Raw genomic sequence first — 23,911 nt, 5'->3', positions numbered from 1 at the left:
TGCATTTCAAAGGCACGCATGTGTGCGTTGCCACGACTATGTGTGTGTGGCTTTGTCTTTATGTGTGTATGTTTTTGTACTCTATAGAGGCTTTTTTCCCCATTGATTCGCGCGGTCGCTGTGTATATGATTATCAGACGCATCGTCATCATATCTGATATGGCGACGGTTCACGCTGCGTATGATTGATTGATGCCTGTCTATGCTACGCGCCTTCGCTGTGTGTTGGTGTGTGTGTGTGTGTGTGTGTGTGTGTGTGTGGGTGTCTATCTGTGTGTGTGTGTGTGTGTGTGTGTGTGTGTGTGTGTGTGTGTGTATGTGTGTGTGCTGCCATAATTATATTTACGTGGGTCGCCTGACATACTGATTGCCGTATTAAGTACAACAAAATGTGTATTAGCCAAATGTGATTGAGAAATTTCAACGTTAACAAGATAAAAATTCTGTCTGTCGCTGATTTGCATGTGTCCCAGAAAACCAGCGGAAATTGTAATGAAAACATCAAAAATTCTCAGAGCATTGCCAACGAATAATTGCTAAATCGAATGTTGAACAAGCGAATGCTGATGCGAAATGCTAGCAAAAACTCATTAATGGTTTGTTTAGCTACTTCAACTTGGGTTTTGATGTCATGGAAAATATTGATAAATTCTGTGCTCCAATTTTACGAAGATTTCACTTAATTATTATACTTTGGAGGGTGTTTAGCTTGCAGGGATATAAAACTTAAAGATTTATTTTACTTTAATATTATACTTTGGAGACACTTTATTTTATGTGGGCTAAGCAAATTTGTGAAAGTTATGAAATTTCAAAGAATTGACTTGATTGAATTCCAAGAAAATGTTTATTAGACCGTATCTTACAGACAGGCAGACTTCTATGAAAACTAACTAGCTAACTGCAGCTCTGATTTAATTGCCATAGAGGTAAAGATACATCTTCACTCAAAGTAAAACTAGATTTACCTCAATTGTTCATATTCACTTCAGAAAACCACAAAAATACTTGCATTTCCTTTTGAAACATTTTAGCAAATGAAAAGCAATTTAAAATGAACAAAATCTAATTGGAGCCGCCTGTAATTAATTTGCTACAAACAAAGTTATCTTGCAGTCACTGCAACAGGGTAAGTGGCGAGAGTTTTTTGCGGCTAGTTAAACCATTAAATGTATCTCAATTTCCGCATTACAAAAAAGCGGGGAAAAATGAATACAGTTACGAGTACAATTTGCAGGTGAGTTAAACAATTAGAACGGAAATTATGGACAGCAAATTGAATGAGTTTGAATTACGTAACAAAAAAATGAAATGAAAACGTTTTCAATTAAAAAATGTAAAAGAAAGGTTGGATTTTGTGTGCGACATACTATACGGGAGAATTTTCATATTTTCCATTTTCATTTGTGACGCTGCCATTTAATTGGCCGTAAATGAAATTTCCTGGCCACCTTCGCGCTTTCTTCGCACCTGTCAGCAGCATTTATGCGTATCAACACCCCTCACCGTTGCCCCAGGCTCCGCGCTCCCCCCCAAAAAAGCTTTTTGGGTTTTTCGTTTCGCTGCAAAAATTTCTATAGCATACTTTGCAGCGCCAAATGCCAACTGCCAGCAGGCGAATGTTAGCTACCAACTTCTGGATTAAAGTTATAAAATGCACGCATAAAACTGGACAATAAACCGAGTTTAGCGTAAACGTTAAAATTAACAAACTAGAATAAAGCCACGCATAGTTCTTGATTTCTTCGCTCTCCCCAACACATTTTGCATTCGCATTTTTATGATGATTTAAAGCCTTATAAATATAAATATCGCTGCATCCATATATACTGCGTATTTATATATATGTATGTATTTTGTATATGTATGCTACTTCTAAACTATCTAAAGCACTTGACCGAGTTTTGTTGCTTTACGCTGTTGGCATTTGGTTTTTTGCCCCATACCCTCTGCTCCAAAGAGACCCTTCAAAGGGGTGAGATGGCCGTATGCAGAGCACTATAAAGAGTTATGACTTTTAAGGGTTAGCTGGCAAGGAGGCTGGGTTGAAGAATCTTTAATAATCTCAGCTACCCCCTCAAAGTTCAATTTGTACGCGAAATATCATTGGCTTCCGCTGCTAGGAGATTCTCAGGCAAAATAATACAAAATGCAAACAATCAAACAGCCGAAAATTTGCAGATGATATTAATATTTCTATAAATGATTTTAATCTGACAAAATTTGGGACGAAAATCGAAGTATTTAAATTATATGTATTAAATAAATAATAAATCATATATTTTTATTACTTAAATTAAATAATAAAATTTGAATTTATAACTTAGGAAAATACCTTAAGATATCTGCTAGTCGAGCATGCTCCGCAATTCCCTTGCGCTATCACATTTTTTTTAGATTTTGTAGTTTGTTGTTTCCTCGACTGCGATTATTTTTGCTTGCTGGCATGTAAAAAAATGCATAACATCAACTGGGCTTCAACCAGTCCGCACATAAAACTGGGGAACACAGCGAAAAAAAAAAACGCAAAAGCTCTATCTGTGAGGGGTTAAATTTGAAACTCACTATTATGACGATGACAATCTCTGCGAGCTTGACATTTTAAAAAATAATAATATATATAAAGCAAGGCAAATTAAATACATAACTAAAGCTAGACAAAGAGGACACGTTATGATTTATTACAACGACAAATGAATTGATTTGTGGCTTCTATAGTCAACAATTTGTCAGTGCAAATCATACGAAAGGAAAAAAGAACTTTTCATATGCTTTGCGCTGACAAAATGTTAATCCAATTTGCCACGTATACGCAATATCCGAGTACAAAAGTCAGCAAGGATGCAGAAGATTTTCAAGTTCACGTTGTGCCTGCAGCTTTTTGTCCAGCTGACATTTACGCAACATCATCTGCTTGTAGTAATGACGCAGTTCGATCTTTTTGCGCTGTCGCAGCATCTGATTCATATAGGAATGTTCCATTGTCTTGGAAGGACGTGCTCTCAGTTGCTTGCAAATGGCACAATCCGAACATTTTTTGCCTCTCGACGATGATATTGGCTCGCGCTCTAAATAATATGTATTCAATGCATTGTCAGTCGTCAGCTCCGTTTCGGAAGGTGGCGGTGAGCTGGGTTCTTTGTTGATATAAGTGGAAGGATGTTCAACTTTTTTTTTGGGAGTTTTGGTTTTCTTGGGACGCTTCCGTTTCGGTTGTGGTTTTGGTTCTGGTTCTGGTATCGGTTGTGCTTCTGGTTCTGGTTTCGCTTCCTGCGCCGCTAACTCTTCATTCTGTTTTAATTTCCAATCATAAATAGGTTTATGCGAGTTTGGTACGTAAGTGCCTTGGGATATAATCGATGCCTGCGATATTAAGTTACCTTTTGCATACTTTTTGGCTTTCTTAGGTGAGTCCAATAAATGTTGAAAATCTAGACTTCTTCTATAAGGATTATTATATATGACTTCCTTTTCACGTGAGTTGAGCTGAAACAGCTTTCCGTTTTCATTGCCCGATCTATAATCTAACTTTTCTATTAAATTTGACGATTTTTTCCCAAATAGACTTTCCCACTTGGTCATATCTTTGAGCATGACTTGACTTATTCTATTTCTATTTGAGGTTTGACTCCGCTTTATACTTCTATAAGAGGTTTTACTCAGCTCTCTACTATTATTTGAGGCTTGACTCAGCTTTATACTTCTATATGAGGTTTGACTCAGCTCTTTACTATTATTTGAGGCCTGACTCAGCTCTCTACTTCTATTTGAGGCTTGACTCAGCTTTCTACTTCTATTTGAGGCTTGACTCTGCATAGTTTTGCGTTTTCTTTGAACTTTATGTTTTGAAGATCTCGATTTTGGTGTCTCAATTTCTTCGGTAAGATTGTTTTCATTGTTTCCGTAGAAATTCTTCATTATTACAGATTTGCTGCTTTTTAAACTAGAACTTGATTTTTTTGAATTGCCATCGGCGTCAGATTCTTTTAGTTGTCGTTTTTTTCTATCTTCTTGAACTGAATTGGCTTTCCGTTTCTTTTTCATATTCGTAATTAACTTATTCCACAATTTAGTTCCTAATAAATCTGGTAGTTCATCACCGCTTTGAGGTTTTTCTTCTGTCTGAAATTCTTCTTTGACTGGCGAATCTTTCGGCTTTATGCTTTTATCTCCTTTCTTTACATTTCCCAACAATTTATTTGGTAGCTCTTTTGGTTGCTCTGCAGTCACCAGTTGAGAGTCGCGTTTCTGTTTCCAGCGACGAGTTATGTTCTGAAACTTCTCAGTCATATAAATTGGTAATCCAGTACTTCGATATTTCAAACTAGGTTTTGATTTTCTTTTTTCCAAACGTTGCTTTGCGTATTTAAGAAAGCTATCGTGCGATTTAATCTTTGCCAACATTTTGTGTTTGCCAACAATTGGCTTGTAAGGTTCCTTGATTATAGTTTTAGCCTTATACTTAATTATGGGAATATTCGCGAATTTCACATTGGTTGGCTCGCTGTGCTTTGCATGGAATTGTTCCAGTTCTCTTTCGCTAAGTTCACTTATTAATTTGGGTTTGTATTTATTGTGCGATCTGATCTTAACTACAGGGGTGTATTCAGTTTTAATAGCTTTCTTTGATCTAGCTTCGTATTTCTTTAGCGGCTTCGTAAATCTTGGCGAATATTGAGCAGGTTTGTTAATTGCCTGCAAATGTTCAATAGCTTTCAATTGATCCTTGATCAGTGCCACGTCATAGGGATTTCTTGTTTTGCTCAAACGAGAGATAGCTTCGTCGGTGGCACTTTGCCAAGCAGTTTGTGGCAATTCGCCAAGCTTGCGGCGTTTGTCTTTCAAGTTGGCTTTCAATGGACTCTGAAAGCATTTTGTGAACTCTCCATAAATGGTATTTATGGCAGCTTGCACTGATATATTCTTCGATGGTAGTTTCTTGACAATCGGTTCCTTCTTCTGGGTCAACAATTTGAGGAACGAGGCGGCCCGTTTGCTTTTGATATGCTGCACAAACTCAGTGTTCTGCTCGATGCGTTGCCGGATGTCCTGCTGATGCTTCTTGCAGCCACTGACTTTGTAGCTCCAATACTCACGGAATGCTCGATTGCTCTTATTGATCCATTGGATGTCATCGATTAACGGCCCCAGTTCCTTCATTTTATCCACCAGACAGCTGCGATCCAGCACTAAAGGCATTTGCGAGCTCATCATTTCGTTTTTGCACTTGCAATTTTGCATTTTATTTTTATTTTAATTTTGGTTTTGATTTTTCTTTTATGTTGTTGATTAAAAGTGCTAACACTTATACCTGACATTCTGCTTCGATTAAGTGAACATTTAAAACACATTCTCATTTTGTTAAAATTGTTTTTATTATAGTCAGTATTATGTTTAACAGTCTACTAAGATATGTCATACTTCAATGTGATTCAATTTGTTTGCCAACTGAATTGTTTGATATTCACTTGGCAAACAAATTGCATCACAGAAGATCATAAACAACGATCACAACATTTATGCTCTTTCAGCTTATTGTCAACAATTGTCCGACAATTGCTGAGCATCTTATAGCACAGTTTAAGTTGTTTGGTTAAAAATTTGGCCTTCTCAGACATTGTTGGAGCCTTGGGAGTCGGAGTCAATTTGCGTCTATAGTATTCTTTAAGTTCTTCCCTTTGCTGTCGCTTTCGCATCTCAATCATATATGGCGGATCGGGTTCAGTTTGGCATAAACTACTACAGATCTCACAGTTGTGCTGGCTCTCAAGGCTTGACGATGTTGTGGCCTTAATTTTCTTGACTTTTATTTTTCTTCTCTTCTTTTTGGGGTTTTTAGTCTGCTCATTGTCAATTATATTTAACTTTGAGCTCTCACAGCCACTGCATCTGAAACGCCGCACAATTTCCGATTCAAATTCCGTTGGCCAATTTTTGGGAATATTTTCAAGTTTGAAGTAATCAAGATTTTCATTTGTCAAAAATTTTCCGACATGCTCTTCCACATTCATTGGCGGTAAGACAGGTTGTGGAGACGAATACACTGGGAATTCGCTAACTTTTGACAATATATTTCGAAGAGCAAAACGTTCGAATAAACTCGAAGTCAATCCGATGATTTTACCTTCCTCTTCATGTATTGGGGTTTCTTCAGGTTTTAACTCCGGTAGATCTATTGAAATGCTAATCCTGCTCGATTTTGACTTAGACCCTTTGCGCCGTTTTTGCTTGCTTCGTCTTGATTGTTTAGAGCGTTGCGCTGGTTTCTCAACTTCTTCATATGTTGCGTGCGGTTCACTGGAAGTTTCTGCAATCGTTGGCTCCTCAACTTCACCTTCCACTTCAATTAAACTTTCACTTGAAATTTCATCGAGCTTAAACTTATTTTTTCGCATGATCTTATGTAGTTTACGGATCCTCTCACTATATTGCTGAGTTGTCTTTTCGATTGGTATGGTTTTTCTTTTCAATTGCTCAATTTGCGGCTCATCTTCCTCCGTTTGTTTCGACGACCTGCGACTCGTCATCTTCGCCATTTTCACAATTCCTCTCTGATAGTTTATCCTACTTTTTTTAAGTGAATTTCGCATTCTTTGGTCCTCTAGATTTCTATCTACCAATCCACTCCACATGTCCGGCAATTTGAGCTTCAGGCTTATAATTGATTTCGTTTGCGATACGTTATCTAAATTCTCGCGTATGTTCTCTAACTCTGCGTTACGTCGAGCAGCCGCGTTCCCTAGAGTTCGTTTTTTCTCAGTGAACTCTTTCCACGGTAAAAATCTAATCGGCCTTCGCATTTGATTTTGATGTATTTTCGCATTAAATCTTTTTATCATTTTTGCAGCCCTTGCCATTTTTGAAAAATGTGTCATTTTCTCATTTTCTATTTGACTCGAACTCGACATTAGTTCTTCTCGGTATTTCTCTAACGATTCTCTGGATTTCATTAACGATTCTTGTGACTTGTCTGATCTATTTGATCTCACTGACGAAGTGTCTTGTGTCGATTGTGATTTTATGGTCTTCCGCAAATCTCTTTTCTTTACTTCTTTCTTGAAGTCCTGAGTTGGGGTGTCAGTCTCTTTGTCATCTACATTTTTATCCAAGTCAAATGTAACGAATTGTCTTGGCTCTGAGATTTCCTGTTGCGATATTGTTTTTACTGTATATTTAACTGTTATTGGTCTCTCGACGGTTTTTATTTTATTTTTTCGTCGACGCTTTGATTTGGCAGATCTATGGGCCTGAGCCTTGCGTTTTTCTTCGTTACATGTGCAGTTGAATAGTTTTTGAAAGTCTTTGTCCAGTTGAGGATTGATTTTCAGCCGTTTTATCGGTTCATTCTCGCCCACATTTTTAAATATATTCCGATTTTGGTTCTTGATCTGATCAATTAATATGCAATTCACAGTCTTGCGACGTTGATTATCAAAATATGAAATCGGTTTCGGCCTATTGGCAAAGAATTGCCACCAGTCTTGGAATGTATGACAGTCTTGCAACTGATTTACATGGGGCTGAAACCGTTTTATATGTCGATCGATACCTCGCACTTCCTCAGCGATGCCTTGACGGTGAATCAAATTTCTTTTGAGTCCTCGAGTTTGGCACACAATGCGCTCATAAGGATTGAAAAACATATTTCGTCTTCTTGTATTGTTTTATCTCTTTTTCGCGACACTTGCAATTTATTACTTTGAATTTGAAGTTCATAAACAATTTGATTTTGGTCTCCTAGCAACTATGATAGAATTTTTTTCGTTCTCTACATTTATCAACTGCATTTTCTATGAATTGTTTTTCAAATTTTATTTGCGCAATTCACAATAAATAAATCGATAAAATTGTAAAGCGAGCTAAGTAATTCCCTGTTGGAGAACGTGTTGATTCTCCTACTTACAAAGAAACAAATGTGTAAAATTCAGAAATGTTAAATAAGCCACAAAACTATTTCTATAAAATTGTCTTCATTCACTTCCTCGAATTTCTGCAATTCTGAGAACTTGTGGTTGGGCAATGCAGTTGTTGCATCCTTTAAATGTTATGAAATGTAACGAGGGTGTAATTTATGGTAATTATGTGTACAACATGTCATATTAGACTGATTTATCTTGCAATGTCTTTCCTCTTAATCTAATAATCCTTTCCATATGCAAGTGAGGAAGCAAATGTTAAGGCATAAATGCACTGATTAAATTGTGCTCGAATGAAATAAGCATTTGTGATTCAAGAGATTTATGTATAATCATGTAATATTCAAGTGATTTATGTCGGAATATATTTTAATTTTATGTGACAATGTTTTGTAAATATGGCAAGTGCTTATACATAATTATCCATATTGCCAAGCTAAGCAAATAGTGTATGCAAATATTGGCTAATAATCTGCATTAGTAGCATTAAATCCATTTCAATAAGTATAATCATGGATAAGGTTCACATGCTATTATGCTAATAAGATCTATTTGCCAACAGTGCGAGAGATGTGAATGGAAAGCTATTTAGGACATTCTGCTGTCACATTGAATCAAACAACAGAAGTAGTTTTAGTGCTGTTTTCATGAGAATTTATTTAGCAGACGCCAAATTTGTTTGTTTAAAATAAGTACTTTAAAATTAACAATAATACCGATATTTTAAAGTACGGCGCACAAACGCATTGTACGAAATAAACGATTTGCAAAAAAAGCTATATATTTCGCAAGTTTTATAAATTTTAAAGTGACCGATTTTTATCAACCTGCCTAAATTTGCCATGGAAAAGAAAAATAAAAATTCTACACCACTGAAATATTTAATAAATACAATTATTAAAAGAAACATATTAACTTACAATCTTTGCATAGAAAATGTTGCAAATGATATGCCCAAATAATATCAAAGTTCGTTACGGCCATATTATAATTGAATGCTGGCAATCATCTGTGTTTTAAGTTTATGTTGTTTCGGTAAATTTAATTTTAAGAGTGCTTGACAGTTCATTGAGCCGACAACTTTGCTGAAGCACCATTACAGCATATGTTTATCTTAAAGCGATATCTTTGTTGTTTAATTAACAATGTTTAAATTCGCGGCAGACTCACGCATTAAATCGCAATGGAGCACTTTTCAGATTCAGAAGATAATACTGCGAGCACATCGTTGGCGTTTCAGTGGGTGAGGAGGTTATTTGATGTTTGTTTGTTGCAGGGACTTATTTATTTATTTACACTCTGTGAGTCGTGTGTGCATAAAGCATAGCGCATATTGACACTAAAATAACACAGGTGCTCCCAGCATTGGATGGGATAGTTTTCTTGGTTTTTTTTTTTGTATACCCTGTAAATGAAAATGTGTTGAATGGGTTGAATCTGCTAGAGATAAGTGCTGAACTAGCTCTAGAGGATAACATCTTGTTCAATATTTGCAAACTGATTTGTTAAAGGTAATTTGAATTTAATTTTTGCGTGGCATGTGTTGGAATCAATGGCACAGACAGCGGCTGAGTAGGAGAGACGATAAACAAAAACGACGGCCATGACGCTACCTGATGGATGGATATAAACAGTGGATTGCTCGTTTATTAGCAATTAATTTGAATATTAACAGCCTTAAGGTAAAAGCGCGTGGACATGCTGAGTAAATATTTAAAAAGACTAGCGAGCAAAAAGTCGAAACACTATAAAACTGATACGACTAAAAAAGCGTCATAAAAAATGCACAACTAAAAATAGAATAGATTTTCACGCGGCAACAATTTAATTTACGATGGACGGCACATAGTTATGGTATATATGTGTGTGTGTGTGAGAGCGACTATTAACTAAATGGCATATTAAATAAATATTTTAAGTATGCGCATAAAACTGTCATTTCAGTAAAATTGCAACTCATTGCAAAAAGTATATGTAATTATTTAATGGCCATTTTCCAGTATCTAGTGTCCATGTGACTAACTATAATAGTGTGTGTGCCATTTTCATTGGCATCCTGAATGACCTTCAGCGTTTGCTGGTCGTATTTGTGCAGCTGTTTCTTCAGCCCTGACAATTGAGCTGTGGATGTGCTGCAATGTTGAGAGCCACTCTCGAACGTGCTTATTTAATGGTCGGTTCCATTTCGATTTCTTCCATCTATGCCATACTTTGTAGCGCAATGTAATGTGAAGCCAGCTCAAAGCATAATTGCAAACAATTAGCATGTCTACGATTGGAGTACTAGAAGTTAAGCTATATGCAAACTGAGCAACTTTGTAATACCCAATCGGAAAGACAGTACTACTAGATAAGCTGTGAGAGTTAACTTTGCTGACAGCTTGACATAAAAGGTTAGGTAAACATACGTTAACATTTCGAGCAATACAGTAGAGAATTCTGATTAGTAATCTTCAAACCTTATCAATGCTCTTTGCATTCATCATCGACAATCATCGTTTAATTGTGGTAGCGATATCACTGAAATAGTATTATAATCATGTATATCATATATACAATCATGATTATGTTTAGTGATACTAATTTGCTATTTAATGTTTGTGTTTTATTAAGTCAATCAATAATACGAAGTCAGGCTGTTATTTAAATGTATTATATATATAAATTTATTATTTTTTAAATAATAACATACCTTGATTGTCGAATTTGTGTGCTCGTCTTTTGGAAAAAAGGTGTTTATTAGTTTTACAGCAGGAATTGATTACTGTTGAATCATACAAATGTTATGTAAAAATGCGTCCAACGTTTATTTGATGTGCATAATTTATTATTATTAAATTAAATTATTATTATTATTATTACTTTTAAATTTAATATTGTGTGTTGCTCTCTTTTTTGCATATACCCCATTAACAAAAATCTGTTCAGGTATACAGAATGAATATTTGCTCTTCTGCTTGGCTATTGCCATGTCATTGCTGCTTCAAGTTGCCTCTGCATTTTGCTTTGTTGTGGAAAATGCTGAAATCATTAAGCCTGGCCATAAAACCGTGAATCGCTTCGCATTACAGATTTGCAATACATACTTATACACGCTATATACATCGAGGTATATTCGTATGTAGAAGCTTAGATACTTTGACTACGCATATTATCTAGTCACTGCGTTCGCCTGAATGCTTTCATAAGGGATCCGTGCCTTGGTCTCTGTCTGGCCATGCCGTGGCTTCTTCAATTTTGTACTTTAATTTGCTTGGGGATGCTGCAGCTTATGCGCAATTAGGCAGCTGATGAACTTGACTATATTTATTAATAAAATGGCACACATATACAAGCATATGTGGGCCAACAGCCAGGGGACAGACGTATACTTCGTTTATGAACTGGAACTAGGCAAAAATAGCACATGGCTTGCATATGTATGTATGTAAGTGTGTTTGTAGATAGCCAGCACATGTTCTTATTTCACTTTGACTTTTGTTTGCAGCTTCTTAAGGCGTGAGAGAATGCAGCAAATAAAGCAAAGCAAACACATTTCGATTTGGCCAATATAATTTCGTCTGCTTATTGCAGGTGTTTGATATTACTTTCGACTAATTGTATGCACTCGGCAAGGTCTGCCGAGACTCTAGCAAAAGCATCTGTAACAGATCGACCAATGAATGGAATATTTGAGCACAGTGTGCTTGCATTTTTATACCCAATAGTCGTAAAGTTGTGTAAAAGAGAATTTTGATTAAGTTAAAGTTAAGTTAAAGGAAGAATTCAATATATTTAAAATTAATGTAAGATTTTTGTGTGTGATTAAATTTGATATATTCAAAATCCTGCTAACTATTAGTTAGCTTAATATTCTAAAACTCTTAGAACAATCATATTTAGAGAATACTAAATTACAGCTAAACTATTAGTCTCCCACCTAAGAAAGCTCTAGTACTCTTCGAGTTTACATTTGATTGACTTTTTAATAGGCTACTGGCAATTCTAGCAACTTGTAGACTTTGGGTTGTAAATGTATATGATGTGCTGAGTGTATGTGAAAATGATTTAATGAAAATGTGCACAGAAATGTAAATGATTAAATTGTGTGCAACAAATTGCTGCTAGGCCTTAAATTAACCATCATACGTACGGAGTACTCGCTTACTTGCTTGAGGAAATTGAATTAAGATTTGAATTGTCTGCTGAGCCAGCAACTAACTATGCAGTTAATTAGCATTAAACATGTGAGCAAACATTATAAATGTTGCTTACCCAAGCAGTAAACAGCATTAAAATGCAAATTCATATATGAGTATTGACTACTATTTTTGGGTCTACACATGTGTGTGTTTTTTTTTTTTTTTGTTGTTGTTTGGTGGGTTTGAGAACCCTACTTAAGATGCCACTACGCAAGGTCTTGGCCTTAACTTTGGCAAATATTTTTGCATTTGCTTCGTAAACAAAACCAGAGTAAGGCAAAACAAAATAAAGCAAAATAAAATAAAATCAAATCAAACAGAAGCAAACGCTGTGGCATAAGCCACATTAATGCTCAACACAAATACAGCACACAGAGAAAAAGCAGGCAAAATAATAATAACAAATACGCGAACACATGGAAACCGAAAGGACCGCGTTCTAAATACATACATACTATATAGTCCTCTCGTACACGTAAAGCCAACAAAGTTATGAACCCAACTTTAGACAACAACTTGCCCTTGGGCTACAAAATAAATTAAAGTATTTTTCAATGTGCTCACGCATTTTTCAACAATTTTTTTTCATGTCTCTCACTTTTTTTTGGTTTTCTATTTATTCATTCTTCTCTACATCAATAAATTCTGAAGTGCGTTTTTTATTGAAGGGGAAGGAGAGCTTAAAAAATGGAGTTTCCTGTTGTTGTAAGAATTTAAATTTGATTGCGAGGGGAGACTTTAAAATGTGAAGAAAGCTATAAGTTACTCAGAGAACTGGCCAATCAAATTTATTGCTATTCAGGCATAAAAATTCCAAATTAAAACCTTAAGCTGTTTCATAAAATTCCCTTGCATTTGAAAAATTGAGGGCAAAGTTTTACAAGTATCTATTGGGCATAGTGTGGTGCAGCGCCATCTATTGTTTGCTGCTTGTTTGTTTCCTACATATTTTTTATATTTTTAGCTACCTAAAATTGTGGCTATATGTTTCGCATAAAAATTATAGATTATAACTGACAATATGCCCTTCAAATTGAAAAACGTAAAGAAAAGTTAAACAAGTATTTATTGGACACAGTGTGGCGTAGCGCCATCTATTGTTTGTTGCTTGATTGTTTAATGCTTTCGTAGTATTCGTAGTTTACAGCTACTTAAAAATGTAGTTGTATGTATGTAACACATACAAATTTTAGATTATTAAACATATAAAAGCTCTAGATTATAACCAGAAAAAATGAATCGAAAAGTTATACACACATCTATGGGCAACAGTGAGGTACAGCGTCATCTATTGTTGCTGCTTGTTTGTTTTATATTTTCTTAATGTTCTAAGTTCGCAACTACGTGTGAGCTAAACTTAATTCTGTTCGAGGAGGTTACTTTGCTGCCACCACGACAATTATTAATATGACTCGCATATTTTGTTGCAGCTTCGATTTTAATAAAAAGTTGCGTAGAATCGATTAAAGATCAATTTGTGCGACTATAATCGACAGCTGTGTGCTGCTTGATCCGAAGCAAGCTACTCGAACTTTCACTTGTTCCCGGCTTCAATGGCAAGTTTGGCGTCTTCAAGTATGCAGCATTAATTGTGGCACGGCCATGCGGCAAAATGGTGAAACTGAAGAAGAAAAAAAACAGGAAAATTAATAAGCGCAACACGTGCAGCGGTTTTGCCGCAAAGTGTAATACAGAAAAGCGTCTGCTTGTTGTTCGCCCAGCAGCAAGACAAGCAAGTCCATGGATGGATGGATGGATGAAGCGATGGACGGTGGGTTGTGGGTGGTGGAAGGGGAGCGAGTCTGGACATGGGGGCATGGCCAAAGTTTGTTGAGCAAACGGCTTTGAAGTCTAATAGGATTAGCCTTGCCTCGTCTTGCCAGTTCGGTCGCCGCCCACAACTTAGTGGGCGTGTTTGTATGGCGCAAATAAACGGCAACAGACGCTATATACAACTATGTTGTGTATGTGTGTGTGTGCGTGTGTTGGAGGATAACCAGAAATCACATTGGTATAAATAATATTAAATAATGCAAGGCAAATATTTAGCGAGCAAATTGTAACAAGAAGCTACAGCTTTTATTATTGCAGTACAAAATGTAGATTATATAGTTGAGTATATATAAGAGGTATATGCTGGGGTAAATGGAAATGATTCGCTTATGGGGTTGTCAACACGGTTAACCGACCAGCTTGTCGTTGAACCTAATCGTCAAATCGGTCTTGGCCATGTTCGAGAAGGCGCCAACAAAGTCAGTGAGATTATCATTGGGTAGACGCCTATCGAATGGGAAGCCCATGGTACGCGCATCGGGATACAGTTTATCCTTGAGACCGCAGAACGAATACGCAGTGCTGCAGGCATCATTGGGAGTGCTGCGAAAACACATTTTCGATTAATAATTTGAAATGTGGCCTCGCATCGCGATGGCGTCTCACTTGGTTGGCTGTGCCACCGCTTCGTTGGCATAGTCCGAGAACATCACAAACAGATCGAAGAGCATGCCTTCGGGCTTGCCCTTGGGCAGCAGCAGATGCTGTGGCCAGCCGCAGCCGCAGAAACGGAAGCGAGCCAGCTCATCGGCTGCAGTTGGCTGATAGTTGACACCAACAGCACGGAACGAACGCTCGAAGGGAATCGCCACCGATGACTGGGTCGACTCACGACGCACCGTATTCTCGCCAGGCATCACTGCGAAAACAGTTTGTGATTAACTAGTAAGAACAGCTAAACAATAACCAGCTTACGCTCGGCAGTAAACTTGTCCATTTCAATGGCCATGAGACGTTGCTCCTCCAGACGCAGCGGCTGATTGCGTTCATCGGTCTTGGGACAGATGAAAATGCGGCAGGTTGCCGTACGTCTAGCTCCAGAGTTCGTAACGTTGAACGTGTAAGTCCAAGGTGCGTTTTGCAAATGTCTGAAATTAGCCCCAATGGTGTCATCCTCAACTGGACCAAAGTCCAGACCAGCGGCCAGATTAGCAGTCGAACGCTGCCAATAGGTCAACAGCGTATTGGGACGAGCGGGACCAGCGCCAATCTTGGCCTCCACATAGGTCACATTGATACCATTGAAGCTGAGCTCATCGTTGGTATAGACGGGCAGCAAAGCCTTGTGCTTGTTGAACACGTTGTCGATGAATCCGTGCCATCTGTAGAAGATGGGATCACGCATAGCTGTCGTCACGTCACCCATGACGCCAAAGTCCTCCAAGTGGCGTGCATCAGGATCGTGGGCAAACGAGATGATATTGTGTCCCTGGTTGTGCAAATTGCCATAGTACTGCATGTTGACGGAGAGAGATGGCGCCGCCTCAACCAGATTGCCCAGAATATCGATGCCACGCTTCTCGTCCAGCGGAATGCGAGTGCCCTTGGTCTGAAGAGGGAATCAAGTATAACGTTAATGTTTTGGCAGACACATAAAAATGAAATGAATAAGTTCAGCTTCTTCGTCCTTTTATGTTTAGTTGCGTAAATGCATTCTGTAGTTCGTTTTTTGTTCAGTTCTTCTTAAAAAAAATAAAGATCGACAAAAAACGAACTGAATATTATCGAAAATGAACTAAAAACGAAATTCAACGATAAACGCAATCGAACGCTGAGCCATCGAATCGAATGAACTAGCTCACTCACGAAATAAATTATTCAGTAAATTGAACGATTGGTTTGCTACTCACATCCTCGACAAAGCCCTGATCAATGGCAGCCAGGACACGATCGCGCCAGCGCTCGACATCGGAGATCTCAATGGATCCATCTGGACGATCGACGTCACGGAGCAGCTGATTAGAGATGCGAGCCGGATAGGTGCGATTGTTGACGCTCGACAGGATCTTGGGGAAATAGCCCTCGATGATTTCCTCGCGCAGATTGTTCAGGGGCAGCACACGCTTCAGATTGTTGCAGAAACGCTCGACATTGTAGCGGGCGAGGATCTGATGATGCATGTAGTAGAAGAGTTCGCCACGACGATCCTTGTTGACGACTGTAGCGGGACCGCTGGCCGGATAAACCAAATGCCAGTGCCAATGATGACTGTTCACGCCAATATCCTCACGGAAATAGGCCAAACGTTGCTCATCCTCGCGATCGGAAGCCGTGTAATTGTCGGGAATCGTGATCGGTGCACGGTTGCCGTTCTTTTCAACGACGGACGCCTCTTGGCGGGCATCCTGGAAAGCGGATGGCTCAATGAAGTTGCTTGGGAAGACCTGCGAGATGTTGGGAATGGGCACTTCACGTGTATCGGGACGATGGGCCACAGCAACAGCGTAACTGTACTGGAAGAGCACTGGATTCAGACGATCCCTAAAATGAAGAAGGCGATGTGAAGCACATGGTTTGAAAAACTGCGTGTGATGCACTCACTTGGTGTAGGCAGCCAGGGACACGAATTGCTGTAGATTGGGTGCATCCAAGTACAGCTTAACCAGTTGACTGGCGATTTCCCTGTGCAGAGAGTTGAACAGCGAGAATTGGTGCTTCCTGCCCAGCTTGGCAGCGAAATCCAGATTGGGCACTGAGGTCAGCTCACGCAGTGGAATTCTTGTCTGCACATTCTGCGAGAATCGATTGGCCACCTCCTCGGAGTTATTGCGATAACGATCCGTGTAGAAACTCTCGGGCAGATCAAAGACAGTCTTGCCCTGATCGCGAGTGGTAAACACTGGTTCCAAAGGACGTTGGAAGAGCAATTCCAAGGCTTTTAAATCGGTGTTCATGATGAAGTATTATCGAGTGCTGAGGATACCCTGTAAACTGCTGCTCTGCTCTACTCTTCACGAGGTGTGACGCTGCACTGTGACCATTAACCCAAAGCAGCGGCATATTTATACCATTTTTGCTCTAACCACAATTAACAACTTGGCGCTTATCTAGTCTTTTGAATTCTCACAAACTTTATTTCACAAATATTTCTAATTTTGGACAAACCACAAGTTTTGTTGAATATTTACTTTCAGCACTTCTTGAGAAAGTGCAAGAGTTGTGATAAAAGTAGACACACAAATGTATGACTACTTGCAACATGCTTATCTCGTATAAACAGCTCGACTCTTCTGTTTTTTCACATGCTACCACAAGTTGATAAGAAATATCGACATTCTAGACACATCTCTTGAAATTAGAAGTGTTTTTGTATTTAAATTCTCTATTTTCTGAGATTTCTGTTACTTTGCTCACGACAATATACTTGCATTTATATTATTTTTCTATTAATATTTGACTGTTAATTTATTTGCAAAAACTTTCCATCATTTATATTGGATCGTTATTATTTGTTAAATTTAGAAAAATATTATGTTTTAGGTTTATAAAAATAAGTTCAATAATTATTTATTTATTGTAATATTTTATCATATAGTTTGAAGCACTGAATGTAATGAAAATAATTTAAAGTGTAGTTATATCATATATTGTTTCTCTCTTATTTCACCAACATTTGGTCTAAAAAATGACGTAGAATAAATGTGTACTTTTAAATTTTCTTTTGAAATTTGAAATTTAATTTTCTAAGTTTATGCGCCTATTTAAATTGTGGCTGTTCGAGCAAATTTTCTTTAAAACTCAGCATTTTTCTGTGTGTGGGTGTGTGTGTGTGAAAATTCTTTTGCCCAACTCAAATAACCCATTTCTGAAGGGGATAAATGGGACTGAAATTTATGAATAGCCGCAGGATTAAATGGACAGTACAGTGGGATTATAACGCAAAAATATTATGCTAAGTTGGCTTTTGTTGCGGCTATTTGCGTGGCCCGTGGCAAGCAAATAAATTGGCCCATATGCGAGTCCCTTAAGCTGGCCCAAACTATCTAAGTTTCAATATGTATATGGTGTATGTCTTTGTATTCCTTTTGTTAGTGTGGGGACAAAAGGTGAAAGCAAGTAAGAGAAGGAGAAAAGCGTTTTTGTTTTGACTTTGGCGATTAAAACATTTTTGGGGTGTAAATCAATTTTGTGCCGCTTCGTGACCAAAGAGCCAAAAACTTTGGCCATTGTCAATAATAAATGTAAGTGCTGCAGACTGTGGCCAAGGCGTTCAAATGTGCGCGCATTAATCTGTGAAATTGACAGCAATAACAACAACAACTACAATAACAACAACAGTTACAACAACCATAACGGCAACTACAACCAGATTATGCAGAGACTCGCTTTGACTTCTCCTCACTGATTTTTTTGCATCGAGTTTTTCGGAGAAATTCAAAAGATGAATTTTCATAAAATATGAAAACGACTTTTCATATCGAACTTTATGCGTTGCTGCTGTCATTGTTGTTATTGTTGGGCTCCGCTGTTATCTGTCAGCTACAGTAATTTTTCATAAATAATATCTGTAAGCTGCTGACAGCATTACAACTAGCATTAATTAATTATAAATATTTGGAAAAAAATCGCAACGCAAACAGAATTTAATTTACAATCTTGAATAAATTCTACACGTTTTCTCTTTCTCTTTTTCGTTTGCTCTCTCTTTTGCTTCACAAAGTTACGGCAAAGTTTTTATGACGTTTTTCGACACAACAAAAAGTTTTAAAGTCTTAAAAACATTCAAAGTTTTGTGGCATGTTGATAAAGACAAAAGTGTCTGCCCCTTTTTTATATGCCCCACATGGCAACTCATAAGATCAACGGCTGCAAAGGGTTGCCATAATTACGCCACATCGTTAAGCCGGGGTATCAAGACTGAGGAGGGGACTGAGGGCAAACCGCATGAATTTTGCGGACAGAGCTTATCAATATTTTGTGAGTTCGCTCGCCGCTCGCAGCAAAAAGCGCAAAAAGCCCATTTATAATGCAGACCTTTTAAAGCTAGTTCCGGGGGAAACTTCAACAGGTTAACAGCATTTTACATTTAATATGCAACGCAAGTAAATATTGCACGTTGGTCTCTAATGAAGCAGCAATACTCTTGTAATTGCCACATTCATTTGTCTTTACGGTTCTAGCTGTCATTGAGTCTGATTAACCCGTTGTTTTTACAGTTTTATACTATACAACAGTTTTATTTGTATTTATTGTGTGAGTTGCTTTAGAAAAGCTCACTTCAATACACATGTATATTTTAGGGTTCTGCTTTTGGTAGTACAAGATTATTTGATTTGATAATATAAAAACATTTATAATACAAATCAAATCGTAGACGTTTGTCATGGCAAATAAAACTATCATTACCGATCAACTAACTTTAATTATTACCACAAAAATAAGTTTTATTACTCATATTTATATTAGTATGTACATAGGTAATGGGAAGTGGGAAGAACTTATTTTGAGGTTGCCAGTGCAGTTAAAATTACCTTTTTTGGACACAAATTCATTATGTGATGAGGATATTTAATTTATGCGCAAATATCTTTTGAACAAATATGCTTCAATTAAAAACTTTATATTTTGTGTTTTTGTAAATTTTGTTTAATTTCACCTCAAACTATGCTTTTTGCACTAGGGGCAATTAAAAAAAAAAACAAAAGAATATAATTTGTAGAAATGTTTGTAATGATGAATAAAAATATTTAGTTGAAAATTCAAGCAGCTCAAAATTACATTTAATGTTAATTTTCCTCTCTAAAAATAAACAAGTAAGAAAGCTACAGTCGAGTGTGCTCGACTGTGAGATACCCGCTACCCATTTTTAATATAGGCAAAATATTGCGGTATAATTTTCAAAATATACCAAATATACTGCAAAAATACTAAAAGTATACCAAATGGTATACTTGATATATCGATATAGTACACCATTCAAAATATACCATAGACGGCACAATATACCAGAGTGTCAACTGAAGCAATTAAGACCCCTTGTAAGTAGGCGCTTTGCCCATACAAAAGTATTTCTTTAATAACTTCCACAATTTTTGTCAGATCGTAACCAAATTTTCAGGAATCATAACTACTATAGTATTTATTGTATATACCAAAATTCGCAATTCGCAATTCGCTCTAGCTTTAAAATTACGGTTGTTATTCGATTTTTTTGATTTGAGGGGGCGGAAGTGGGCGTGGCAAAAATTTGAAACAAACTTGATCTGCGTGCAAACATAACAAATGCTGTAAAAAAAAAAATTATAGCTCTATCTCTTATAGTCTCTGAGATCGAGTGTTTCATACGGACAGACACACAGACGGACAGACGGACATGGCTAGATCGTCTCGGCTGTTGACGCTGATCAAGAATATATATACTTTATAGGGTCGGAGATGCCTCCTTCTACATACATTTCTTGCCGGCACAAAGTTATAATACCCTTCTACCCTATGGGTAGCGGGTATAAAAGTTTAAAGTGCATAACTCTTGTTAGTAGATATTTAGAAATTTCCTGTGAAAGAGAGGCACTTTATAGTTTATGTATAATTTGAAAATTTCCGGGAAATCTTTGCATAATTCAAAGGCTTCACTTAGTCAAAGGAATCATTTGGAAGCGCGTCACTTGCAGGGAATTTTGTGGCCAAGTTTACAACATCCGCTTTGGGCATTTAGGTTGCAAACTGTTCTAAATAGACAATTGCTACGCTTAATGGGTTTAATGCTTAATGAAATAATCATATGGCTAATAAAGTGTGGCTATGAAAATTCATAAATTAACTTGGTCAACAAAAGCAGGGGCAAAATTGCTGTCCATGTTATGTGAGCCACAAAGCAATCAAACACAAGACCAATTAGATGTCTCCAAAGGGTTTTGGGGTAAACGGTATTTTGAGTGAGAGTGGCAAGTCACAAACTTGCGGCAAAACTGTTGCAAAATCGATGCTGACAGCAAAGGTTGCTGCAAGTGCGAGTGGCAACAACTGACTTACTAACTAACTAAACTGACAGCTAACTTTAGCAATGTTGTCTGTAATGAGCGGTCACAAGGGAATGTGCCACACACACACACTCCCACACAGACGCACACTCCCACACATGCAGTTACATACATACACCCACATACAAGCACGCACTCATACGTATGCAAATCTCAAACGTCTAATTAAAATCCATTCACAGGAGGCACTTGCCTCCGTTTGTGACATGAAGTGCACAAATGGTTAACAGTAACAAATCATTTGGCAAACTGTGTGGCAGCAACATTGTTGCAAGCGAACGCCACGAGTGCTACGTGGCGTCGACGTGGCGCAGAGTGAAAATGTTATTAGTTGCCTGTTGCTGCCTGTTGTCAGTTACCAATTGTCCTTGCTCTTGTTGCACGACTGTCAAATGTCGAAAGCTGGCAACTGTTGCTGCCATGTGGCATGTGGCAACAGTCAGACAGACAATGGCTCAGTTAGCCAGTTAGCGGCTGCAACAATGTGTGTGCGGGTGTGTGTGTGTGTGTGGGTTGTGTTCAGCAAAGGTAATTGAACAACATTTGTTGAATGGCTTGGAACAAATTGCCATAGAGTGAGAAGAGTGAGACATACACACAGTTAGAGCGAGCCAGCAAAAGGGAGAGAAGCGAGAGAATGAGTGACAGTGGGACAGAAAGAGAGATCAAGGTGGCGTGGCTGCTACATCAGGTGCTTTTTCTCTTGGCGCTGTCACAGTCAGACAGTTGGTTGATTTTCTGCAATATTAACTTCAGTGCCAGCTGCTACTCAGCTGTCAACTGTCAGCTAATATTTTAATATTTTAGATACCCTTTAATCAGCAGCAAATGTACGAGAATAAATTATAATTAAGACAAAGATATAATTAACAGCTGACATTTAAAAACATTGGAGATTTGAATTAAACGAAGAGTATTTCTTTTGAAATGGCTTAAGAGAGGAAAACTTTTGGAAATTGGTAATAGTCGAACATAATATATGGTGAAATACGGTAGAGACTTCTAGTTAAAATATTATTTAATCAGCTGTAAATAAGGAATAATTCCAAAAGCTATTATTATTCGAACTATTAATCAACTGTAAATAATGCATAATTTTGAGAGTTGCTATCAAAGAAAGAGATGATGTAATTTGTGTACAATCATTTAATCTTTAAAGTTTATGCTGATTAATTGGGTAACTTTTAGATTATTTGTTTTTAAATATAAGAAAAGAATTATTTTGCAATTGTATTTAGAGCTGAAGTTTAAAATAATATTCTGACAATATTCGGTTGAGCTTTCTAACATTTTCAATATTATTTAATCAACTGAAAATAAAAGCTAAATGAGAAAGTTAAACTAAATTAATGAAAACGCTTTATTTTTATTTAAAAGTTTCGTATTGAAAAATATAGTCATAAAAGGAGAAATTTTTATTTTTTAACCTTCAACGCGTAATTAATTTCTCGTCACAAATTTTGTTAGTAGTCTATTACATTAACTTAGATATGCATTTCGGAGTTAGAGTGCAACTGACGGACTTTCTGTCCAAGTTTAGCTGCTTTAACAACTCTTCTTTTTCCTCATTCTTTACTTCTAATCCTTTCTCTTCGCAATGGTTGTGCGCTGTACTCTTGCCACAATTTTACCATGCAGCATGGGCAACTGACGCCGCATATAGGCAAACTTCAGTCTCACCGGCGTTTCCATGTTCATCGCCGGTATCAGGCTTAGGTCCAAGCGGAAGGCGCGTATGTAGTAGGTTTTGCCCCGTTGAAAAGGACATTGCCGTGGAAAGTTGCTGTAACGATCGAGGATTTCCCTGGACAGACGCATCAGGGGCACTTGGTTCTTATTCGAAAGCAGATGGCAACCATCTACGGTGAGATTAAGCAGCACAAAGTCAACGGGTCGGCGTGGCATGATGATGCCAATGTGAAAGTCAAACTCCTTTAATTCCTCCCGCATTGAGAATTCCATGTGCAGAGTGCGCCGCTTTACATTCTTGTTGAGACCGCAGTTGTATCTTTCAATGGGATTTTCGCTGTTTTCGCTGCTTTTGCAGCTAAAATTCTCGAATTGCAGCTCAAAATCGGTCTGTAGTCAACGGAAAACGTAAGAACAAAAGAGTAAACATTTTATTACGTATACGCACCTTGGCTCCCACATGGTGTATCCGTAAAAAGTATATAGACAGTATTAAAGTTGAGCATGTCAGTAACTTCTTAAGCATTTCTTGCTGAATAAACAACTACACACATTAAATAAACGAACGCAATTGAATTGAAAATAATATTGATATAATTTGTATCGTCTGAGGCTTGACTAATGAGTACATGCGAGATTGTTAACTGTTATTGTTGGTCATTAAAAAATAATAACAATGTTAATATATTTTCTATTGCATAATTACATTTTAATGTCTTTTTTGAGGCATAATTAGTTAGCCAAATGAAAGTTTAGCGCATAATGTCACAAGTCTAGGCAAAAATATTTATTGTGGTTTTAGAACCATGTAATAATTCTGTTGCATAAGTGATGACATTTTAATAATTTGCTGCTCGTTAATATTCAATAATTTCAACAAGACTCATAATTATGCACAACAATTATTCCAAATTCAATCATCCATGATAATGCAGACAAATCGTTGTTCAATTGAACTTTAAATGCGCATACGAAATAATAAATACAAATTGCTCGAATTATCTTTAAATTCGCATTTTGCATATAAATTTAAGAGCAATATTTACTTTTCCAACTACGTGCATTTCAAAGTTAATATTTATAGTTGGGCTTTGCTCATTTTATTCGGGGGCCAACACCGAGGTAAATAACGTTATAAACTAGTAAGCGAGCAACTTCTAATAGAAAGCTCAACAACTGCAGCAGCAGCTGCAGATGCAAAACAAACTCTATTTCATCAGCCTGTGGCAAAAGTGTTTTTTGCTTCAGTGTTTCTCTCTCTTTTTTTTGTTTTTTTGTTTTTTCGGTAAACATAGTTGGTGACCTGCCTCGG

The 23,911-nt window shown here is 37.3% G+C and overlaps 3 protein-coding genes across 3 annotated transcripts in view; 1 reads left to right on the top strand and 2 right to left on the bottom strand.

The window, feature by feature from the left end:
- The window catches only part of LOC117567443 (potassium voltage-gated channel subfamily H member 8), a 64,846-nt gene that overhangs the window by 1,928 nt on the left and 39,007 nt on the right, over positions 1-23,911 (top strand). The gene's annotated exons all lie outside the window — the stretch shown is intronic.
- LOC117567444 (phenoloxidase 2) lies at positions 14,155-16,892 on the bottom strand. The gene is made up of 5 exons (XM_034247452.2): positions 16,472-16,892; positions 15,781-16,411; positions 14,846-15,479; positions 14,537-14,789; positions 14,155-14,473 (listed from the first exon to the last, which is right to left on the bottom strand). Exons 1-5 carry the CDS (start codon positions 16,822-16,824, stop codon positions 14,278-14,280), a joined length of 2,067 nt encoding a protein of 688 aa, XP_034103343.1. The 5' UTR covers positions 16,825-16,892; the 3' UTR covers positions 14,155-14,277.
- Positions 22,489-23,125, bottom strand: LOC117566541 (uncharacterized). The gene is made up of 2 exons (XM_034246082.1): positions 23,048-23,125; positions 22,489-22,989 (listed from the first exon to the last, which is right to left on the bottom strand). Exons 1-2 carry the CDS (start codon positions 23,123-23,125, stop codon positions 22,489-22,491), a joined length of 579 nt encoding a protein of 192 aa, XP_034101973.1.

The sequence above is a fragment of the Drosophila albomicans genome, chromosome 3 (genome assembly GCF_009650485.2).
Source record: "Drosophila albomicans strain 15112-1751.03 chromosome 3, ASM965048v2, whole genome shotgun sequence".
Lineage (NCBI taxonomy): Eukaryota > Metazoa > Arthropoda > Insecta > Diptera > Drosophilidae > Drosophila > Drosophila albomicans.
The sequence above is the reverse complement of the archived record's forward strand: the minus strand, read 5'-3'. Positions and strand labels throughout refer to the sequence as shown.